Source organism: Haliaeetus leucocephalus, unplaced genomic scaffold (assembly GCF_000737465.1).
Source record: "Haliaeetus leucocephalus isolate CR32 unplaced genomic scaffold, Haliaeetus_leucocephalus-4.0 Scaffold1000, whole genome shotgun sequence".
NCBI lineage: Eukaryota > Metazoa > Chordata > Aves > Accipitriformes > Accipitridae > Haliaeetus > Haliaeetus leucocephalus.
Window position 1 is genome coordinate 2,306,121 of NW_010973436.1, and position 9,361 is coordinate 2,315,481.

The window sequence follows — 9,361 nt, forward strand, 5'->3', positions numbered from 1 at the left end:
TGCCCGGGCCCCAGTGTGCCAGGCGGGTGGGGCACCAGAGCATCCCTTGGGCAGGGGGGATGCCCGGGCACCAGTAGGGCCAGGCAGGGGGGCACCGGATCATCCCCTGGGCAGGGGGGGTGCCCAGGCACCAGTAGGCCAGGCGGGTGGGGCACCAGAGCATCCCTTGGGCAGGGGGGATGCCTGGGCACCCGTGGGGCTGAGCAGGAGCAGGGGGGCACTGGAGCATCCCAAGCAGGGGGGATTCCCAGGCACCGGTGGGGCCGAGCAGGGGGGTACCAGAGCTTCCCAGGCAGGGGTTACTGGACCTCCAGCACAGCATCAGCCCCACTGACAGCATCATGGTCCCCCCGCAGCCCAGTGGCACCCGTGTGCCACTGGAGATTGTGCTGCTGAACAAGGTGGGCTCCGGCTTCCACGGCGTCATCCACCTCCTCGACTGGTTCGAGCTGCCCGACAGCTTCGTGCTGGTGCTGGAGCGTCCGGAGGCATCACAGGACCTCTTCGACTTCATCACGGAACGGGGGTCCCTGTCGGAGGAGCTGGCGAGGGGGCTTTTCCGCCAGGTGCTGGAGGCCGTGCGGCACTGCAACAACTGCGGCGTCCTGCACCGCGACATCAAGGACGAGAACATCATCGTCGACCTCGCCACCGGTGAGCTCAAGCTCATCGACTTCGGCTCCGGCACCTTCCTCAAGGACACAGTCTACACCGAATTTGACGGTGAGCCCACACCCGGGGGGATGCTCCCGGTACCGGGCATTGTATGGCCCAGCCTGGCCAGGCACTGGAGGTTCCCCCCTTTGCGGGGAGGGGAGGAATTCATTATTCAGCTGGCTGCCAAGTTGCTTTTTGGCGCAGGGCGGATGTTGTGAAACGGGAGCCGGCTCCCGGCCCTGCCGACAGTCTCCGCCACCCACCCTGCCCGGGGCTGGGGCGGGGGGAGCCAGCTCGACAAAAACAAACACCCGTGGGGGTAGCAGAGGGGGGGTTGCAAAGCCCATGCGCCGGCTGGTTTGGTTTGCAGGCGCGGAAGGGCTTGGGCTGCTCTGCTCCCCTTGTTTGCCTTGGCCTTTTTTTTTTTTTTTTTTTTTTTTTTTTTTTTTTTTTTGGCCAAGGCGGAGGGGGGGGGAAAGGCGTGGTTTTTCCCCACCCGTGGATTTTTTCTTTTTTTTGCATGTAACGGTTGGGCCTTCCCTGGGCCCGTGCTGCCCTCTTCCGGCACCGGCGGCTTTTTTTTACAACCCAAAGTTTGTAAACAAGAGTCACGTGGTGACGAGGGGGCGGCGGGTCACACTGTGTTGTCCCCCCCGCCACCGGTGCAGCCCCCGCATCCCCGGGGATGCTCGGACGAGGATCTGGGAGCAGGCAGCATCTGCCTGACGAGCTCCACGGGTATCCTGTAGGAACACGGGTATACAGCCCACCGGAGTGGATCCGGTACCACCGCTACCACGGCCGTTCAGCGACAATCTGGTCCCTGGGTGTGCTGCTCTACGACATGGTCTGCGGGGATGTCCCCTTCGAGCAGGATGAGGACATCATCCAGGGCCAGCTCTTCTTCCGACGGCGGGTGTCGCTAGGTGGGTACCAGACTTTGTGGCGGGGGGGATAACGAGTTTTGGGAGATGGCACCAGGCACATGAGCATCCCGCTCTTACAGCTGTGGAGGAGGTTGATCTCCCATGGTTAGCTGGAGGAGGTGGCACATATCCTGCCATCCTGCTGTCCTCCAAAATGGATAATAAATTGGGAGGTTTGGGTGCAGCTCTGAGCACACCCAGCATGGCCTGGGCACTGTGGACAGTGGTACCAGGTGGACAAGAGCCTTCTCTGACTGACTGGCAGTTTCTGGTTTCTCTCCCCAGAGTGCCAGCATCTCATCAGGTGGTGTTTGTCCATGCGCCCCTCAGACAGGCCATCTTTGGAAGACATTTTCAACCATCCTTGGCTGCAAGGCATTCACCTGCCTCAGGAGACAGCAGAGATCCACCTGCACAGTTTGATCCAGGAGCCTGGCAAGTAACAGCTCCACGCCTCTCCTGGCCATAAGAAGCAAAGAAGACCAGACTTCTTCCTCGTGACCGTAGCACTGAGCAGGGATCATCAGATGGGAACACGCACATCTTGTCCTGGAGCTGGGATGGAGACCTGGTCTTCCAAGCGCTGGTGGCCACCATCCAACCCAGCTGTCCTGGACTCCATCTGAATGACCCTGCCTCATTTGAAGTTTTGCCAGTAAATTTTTTTGTTTGTTTTGGTTTTGGTTCTGGTTTTGGAAGCTTCCAAGTGTCTTCCTGACCTGCTGAATTCGGGACCGCGAGAGGATCGGAGACCTTATTGAGAGAAAAGCTTCGACAGGGGAAGGCTGATTGGGGTGGAGGGCAGGTACTGCGGCCAAATGGCTGTCTCTTCTCCGCTGTCACCGTACTCGAGTGCCTTCAGTTGCTATCTGGGCCATGCTGGAGGAAATACTTGAATTTTCCTACACTGCTGCTTTTCCAAGACTTGCCTGGGTATATAGTTCCTTTTCCCTTTTCAAAAAGAAAACAGGTCAGAAGACACTTGGGAGCCAAACGGGCGATGCCTTGCCTCCTGTGCCTTCGTTTCGCGTGGATTTTCTGGTGTTCTTTGCTTCCCTGTGCCCTCATGAATGCACAAACAATGCAAACCAACAGAGCTGTAAATGTGTACAAAGTTATATAGGAGCAAAGTTTGATGTACAGTTGTTAATAGTGTTAACATTTTACCTTTTTTCTTTTTTCCAGTTTTTGTTTTTAATTTATTTTCATGAATTTGTTGTTGTTTTTTAAAGAAAGAGTTCTAGCCGGTAGGATAACTTATTTATTTATTTATAATTCATGTGGGTTTCCAACCCACGCCTTGCTTCTACAGCTGCTGATCCCCCGGTTTTCCATTCGGGTCTTCCTTCCATGTCTGTCCTGTGTCCATCCCCGGGCCCATAGTGTTTCTGTTGGATGTCTGGTGGAGGTGCGGAGCGGCTGCCTGCTCCCCAGCTGTCTGTGTACATAGTTCTGGCTGCTGTTGTTTCCTTGCCACGTGCAGATCTCAGTTTGCAGATGAGTTTTGGTTTTCTCCACGGGTGTCTTGTTTGGGGCTGGGGAGGGGGGAGCCGGCCCGGGCTGTCCGCGCTGTCGAGTCTGTACATGTAACCAAGTGTGTAGCCGGCGGGTTTTTTGTTAATAGTTAATATTGTACAGGGGAATTCAGAAATCTTATTTTTTTTATGCGGTTTTAAATAAAAACAAACCACTTGATGTGATGGAGACATCCCTTTATTGCGGGGTGGGATGAAGGATGCTGCGAGCACACGGGATACTGGTGACCACACCATGGCTACTGTGGGGACTGCCGGCTTGTCTCTAGCCAACGCTAACTCCAAAGATCCCACCCAAAGGCTTGCCAAGCGGTATTAACCAGGACCAGCCAGCCGAAAGCACCACAGGGACGGCTGGATCCATCCCTCTGCGGGGTGTTTCCAGCACCGACTGCTCCTGGCAGGTCTCCTGGGAGAGATCAAAGGGGTGTGGAGCCCTTTTCGTTTCCATTCATCCGCAGGCTGGTGTGGAGCATGTGCTGGGGATGGCGAATAAACAAACATCAAAGCAACCTTACGAAACACCGGATGTTGTCAGCCAAATTAAATTTTGGTAAGGCAGATCCTGTTGCTCCGGCTCTGTTGGCGTGGAGCGGGTGTTGCATGCCGGGTGCCGGTGGGTGAAGAAAGCCGCCAGCGGGCTGTCCCCACCTCCAGCTCGGCTGCGGCGAACGCAGAGTGAGAGGAAGTCGATCTTCGGATTGCGAGAAGTCGGTCGCTATCAGTCAGCAGCAGTAACGCTTCGCTCAAGCTTTTACCCTCCAAACTGTCAAACCCCACTTCCCAGCTCTGCGGCGCTTTGGCTTCAGGGGTGTTGGTTTGTGTTTTTTTTCTTTTTTTTGCTTGGGATTGTTTTTTTTTAATTAAGTTAACATGCTAAATTTTAAAGCTCTGTTCCTGCTTGACCTCGTGGAGCACCTGCTGCTGTGTGCTCCAAGGAAGGGGCACGTTTCCCTTTCTGCAGGTTACTTTGCAAGTCCCCCGGCCAGATCTGACACAACAGAACCATCCTTTCCTTGACTTGCCCCAGAGCTTTCTCGCTTAAAACCCCCATGCCCAGGGAGCGGTTCCTTTCCCTGGCTTACCCCAGGCTTGGCAGTACCACTCTCCAAGCCATGGGGCTGCTATCCGAGGGAATGGGGGGTCCTGGAGCCACATTCCAGCCTTGTGGGGTGACCTGGTGTGCTGTGTCACTGCTGTGCCTTTGCCTTCAGCAGAAAGTGTTAACTTGGTTTGTTTTGCCTTTTTTTTTTTTGCCCTTTTTTTTTTTTTTAAACTCAGCTGCATCTTTCATCTCCTCCTTGAGGCTGCTAGAAGCAGGAAGCACAGCTCCAAACGCCTTCAAAGTTTAGGCCTATTTTGAGATGTGGTTTGTATTTAACCTCCTCTCTCGCTTTTTCCCCGGACCATCCGGGAAACTGCTCTTGCACGAAAGCAAACCTCTCTGCCACGCTGCCTGCTACCGCGAGGAGCCCAAGCCCCTCAGGCAGCCACTGTCCCCCCCCCCGCCGGCACCACCGAAACACTATCACAGCTGCCCCGGCTGCAGGCTGAGCTCGGCCCACCCTTCCCGTAAACGCTCGCTAACTGCTGTCGTGTTTCTTAGAAAACTCGCCGCAGAAAGGCTGAGCAGGTCCGGCACGGGGCTGTGGAGCTGATAGTCACTTCGTTTCCGCCTGTTGCTGATGATTTTGTCCCCACTGGGCTTGTGCTGCAGGAGGGGAACAGTGCCATCATGTCCCCCAGCAAGATCCTGCTGCCCAGGTACCATCTTGTCCTGCCAGGGTGATTGGGTGCATCCAAGGTTTGGGTATTGGAAAAGGATCGGTGCATGTTTGATCCCCTGTGCACCAACCTTCCTGTGCAGTAATACCTTCACAAGGCTGAGAGCCACCAGATTCGTGTTCCAGTCCTCTGCCATGGGGAAAGGACCACAGTAGATGTGATCGGAGACCTGAAGATGGGCAGCTGCAGCATCAGCTGCCCATTGCTCCCCTCCATGATGCCCATCACTGTCTCATCGTGGCACGGGGACTGCACACAGGGGCTGGAGGAAAGGAAAAGGCCTTTTGACCCTTCATTTCTCCTTGATGGGAGGGATGTGTTGGAGCGTGTCCAGAGAAGGGCAACCAAGCTGGTGAGGGGCCTGGAGCATAAGTCTTACGAGGAGCGGCTGAGGGAACTGGAGCTCTTTAGTCTAGAGAAAAGGAGGCTGAGGGGAGGCCTTATTGCTCTACAACTACCTGAAAGGGGGTTGTAGTGAGGTGGGTGCTGGTCTCATCTGTCAGGTGGCTGGAGACGAGAGGAAATGGCCTCAAGTTGCGGCAAGGGAGGTTTAGGTTGGATATTAGGAAAAATTTTTTTACTGAAAGCATTGTCAGACATTAGAACAGGCTGCCCAGGGAAGTGGTTGAGTCACCGTCCCTGAAGGTATTCAAAAAGCGTGTAGACAAGGCACTTCAGAACATGGTTTAGTGGGCATGGGTGATGGTTGGACTCAATGAGCTCGAAGGTCTTTTCCAACCTAAATGATTCTATGGTTATATGATTCTATGTTCACTGCCCTTTGGGGCCATCGGGTATGATAGGAGAGGATGAAGATGCAGGAGTTATCCAATGGGAAGCAATTTGGAGCCAGCATGGCTCTCCCACCTCCCTTTCACAACTTTTTGTTGCTCCCCAGTGTCAGCAGGGGAAGTACCTGCAATTCAGAAAGCGGAAAAAAACCAATGAAGTAGGACCAGAATGAGATTTCAGGCTGTTGGACCTCCCATTCTGGGAGCACTGGAGTCCCATGGATGACCAAGGACTTGAAAAGGGCCAGCACTCATCCTGTACACATCCATCCCCAGCTAAGGTGCTTGGTGTTGCAGGAAGGACTGGCCAAGGGAGCCTGGAACCACAGCAAAAGGGACGTTTATATTTTCCACATCCCCTTCTGGGAATGGGAGATGAGCAACAGCCAAATGTCTGCCACAGCTGGAAAAACGCAGATGAGCGCTGAGGAGAAAAGCCACTCCGGCGAGCAAGCGGGGGCCAGGCTCGCCGCAGGGACCCGAAGAGCTGGAGACTTGGAGGTGGCATCTCGCCCCACATCCCGTCGCAAGGAAAACATCCAGCTGCCCCCGAGGCAGCGTCTGAAACCCTTTGGCCCTTCTCGGCACAGTGAGTCACAGGAGCTATTTTAAACACCTGCCCTAGGACAAGGTGAATTATCAGCAAACCAGGTGTCCCACAGCTCCAGCTCCCTAGTAATGAATCCTTGTGGAAGTCAGTCTCCGAATGCTTTTTGCCGACGGCCTGTGTGGCAATAACATTATCTCCATAGGGCATGTGGGGAAACTGAGGCACGCTGCCCCAACTCACTGGAGATCTTTTGCGGTGGAGCTTGGGCTTGCCTGCCTTTCCCTGCCCTATCTCTTCTTGGGCTGGGACCGGCTGCAGAGGTGCTGCCAGCTTCAGACCCCCAATGTCCCCACATCCCCCAGGCAGGGGATTTACTCCTCCAGGAGCTGAGACCAAAGCCCTGCACCCTCTCAGCATGAACCTGGGGTGAAACATGTCCCTTCCCAGACCTCCTCTAAAGAAAAACCCCACGGCTGTGATGGTGAGGGGGGCCAGGTGCTGGTTTCAAGCACCTGGAGCCCCACTTGAGACCAGAGTCTTGTTTTGGGGTTTACACCAAACTTCCTGAGAGTGGGATCTGCACTAACCCTGCCTCCATGACACATCGAAACTGCATCACTCGGCCTGAGAGTTGGTGGGGGTTTTTATGAGGAAAAAACACTTTATTCACTGTTAAAAAAAAAACACAACCGCAAAACCTTTCCAGTGTGTAAAGTTGAGTCAAATTTAGCAGCTTCAGCTAAAGAAACATATTTTTAAAAGGGGTAATCAGAGTGTTTCTTTCATCCTTTTCCAAGCTTTTGGTCCCCTTCCTCCAGGGTACTATTTCTGTGTCCTTAATCACCATGTTTATTACAGTTAGGAGGGGGTTAAGCAACCCCAAAAGTGAAACAACAGCTCCTGTTTCAAATTGAAGCAGCCACTTCAGTTAACCTGAAATGACACACAGGCACGCGTGTGTATTTGAAGGGCGAGCGGTTTGCAGGGACTGAGATCTCACCCCGCTGCGAAAGCTGTGAGAAAAACAGAAGCGGCAAAATGTCATTTCAGGTCAACCCCTGCCGAAATTCTTCATCTTCCCCCCGCCCTCCCCCCGAAATGGGCAAGCAGGGCTGGGCCCCCCTGGCACACGCGCGCGGCCTCGTAAGCTGTCGGTACCAACCCCAACGGAAACCACCCCCACGCTGCCAACCGCATGGCACGGATGTGCCACAGCAGCCGTAATCTTGGTGCCAGGCTACTACTCGTAGTAGATTGCTCGCTGTAGCATCTCTGTATGTGTGCATGGGTGTGTGTATATTCCCCCCAAAGCACATAGATTTGGCTGGATTTGGCCCAGGTTGGCTCCTGCTGTTGCCAGCAGAGACCTGACGGCAATTGAAGCACAGCCGTGGATGCCAAGGACTTGGATTTCGATCCTTTTCCCCCATCCTCCGGGTGGGTTTTCTCTCCTTTTGGGGAGAGGAGCAGGATGTAGCCAGAGCGGAGACAGTGAGACACATTCCCTTGCCAGGGTGGAGGGGTCACTTAACTGTCTCTCTAGCAGGGTGTTTCCAAACAAAGTCTTTGATAAAGCCAATAAATGAAGCAGGAGAAAATGTGTGAATTGCCATCGAAAAGTGCGAGGGAAAACTCCTCCAAGGAGGACCTATCCCTCAGGCTGAGAGGGAACAGCAAAGCCAACCCACCCTGCCTAGACAGAGGGGATGGCAGTCATCCAAAGGGATGCGTGGATGCTGAAAGGGACTCTAGGACAGATGGACAGACTCTCTGGTGTGCTCAGCCTCCCACTGACACCAAGAGGTCCCGCTCCAATGTGGGATAGTTTCCATTTCTCAGAGTTTGCAGTCATGTTACGGGATGAAGTGATTTTCGATAACCCTGTTAGTCACACCTTGTAGCCCACAGGTTTTTAACTCTGGGTGGAAGAAGCGGCGTTTCCACCCTGGATGGGGTGGAATTCCTGGATTTCCTCCACCCCAGCTCCTTTCTGGAAATTTTGGTAATCCAACACCGCACCTCCTGACTAGGAGGGCAGTGATCTCCCTGCAGCTGGGTACCTCAAAATGCTCTATTTTTGCCAGTTCTTAAGTTTCCCTTCTCCACTTCAGCTTCAAGATGGGAAAAGGAACTGACTCTTCTCTCTCAGCTTTCGTTCTCGTTCAGAATCGAAAGCTAACAGAGATCCTGGGCTCACTGCCACAGGCTTGGGCTCCGTCTACCCCCCGAAATATTTCCCTGTACCTCAAGAGCAGCTGACGGAGAGGGAAAGAGCAGTAACAGGTTGGGTCAGAGCAAAGCACCCAGGTGCCAGGCCAGGCCCTGCAGTGAGGCGCCAGCCATGAGCCTGTGCCGCCCTCTGCTGTCAGCCCTGCCCTCCCACAACAGGCTGGTTTTACAGAAATGTGCCTGCTTTTTAATTTTTGTTCCCTTTTTTTTTGAGTGCTCCCGACCCTCTTGGGTCCCAAAAGACTCTCTAATCCTCTCCCCCAGTGCTTGGCAGGAGCCATGATCCCGCCAAGACGGGATCCAACCCTGAGGGGATGGCGAGAGCCCTCTGTGTCCACCCTAGCCAGGAGGCTGAGCTGGGGGTGACAATTATCCCTTTTTTCCAATGACCCCAATGCCTGAGACACCCCGAGGGACACCCAGGTCCCCTCCTGCCATTTCCCTGCCCTTTGCAAACAGGGGAAACTGAGGCACCTCATGAGGAACGGACTCATGTGGGGCACGGCCATGCTGGCGGCCTGACCATGAGAGGCAGCTGCTAATTCACTAGGCAGGGGCCATCACACGTTTCCCCCCCAGGAGCAGGAGGTCCCCATGTCCCCACAGCCCAGGAAGGCCAGTGACAGCAGCCATGTCCCGCTCTGCCCACACCTGGCGCCATCAAGGCCCCATGGCTGCCGGCCACCCTCTGTGGTAGGATTTCTCCTCAGAGCATGAGAGGGATGGCAGCGCCTTGGGGGCTGTCAGGGTCCCACGTTGCCTGGGAAGTTTGTGGTTTTGTGACATCTGTGGGTTTTTTCTCAGTTTATCCCCGTTTATTCAGGGGGTGACCACTTGCGCCTCACGGCTTTCCCCCCAATGGGGGCGCCCCCCTTCCCCCCCGGCGGC

General features: G+C 54.7%; 1 protein-coding gene across 1 annotated transcript in view; it reads left to right on the forward strand.

Moving 5' to 3' along the window:
- Positions 1–4,051, forward strand: part of PIM1 (Pim-1 proto-oncogene, serine/threonine kinase) — a 5,079-nt gene extending 1,028 nt beyond the window's left edge. Inside the window, exons 4-6 of the mRNA XM_010584620.1 lie at positions 357–723; positions 1,407–1,583; positions 1,869–4,051. Of these exons, the coding sequence (XP_010582922.1) occupies positions 357–723; positions 1,407–1,583; positions 1,869–2,026 (702 nt within the window). The 3' untranslated portion in view covers positions 2,027–4,051. The remainder of the gene's footprint in view (positions 1–356; positions 724–1,406; positions 1,584–1,868) is intronic.
- The last annotated feature ends 5,310 nt before the right edge of the window (positions 4,052–9,361 follow it).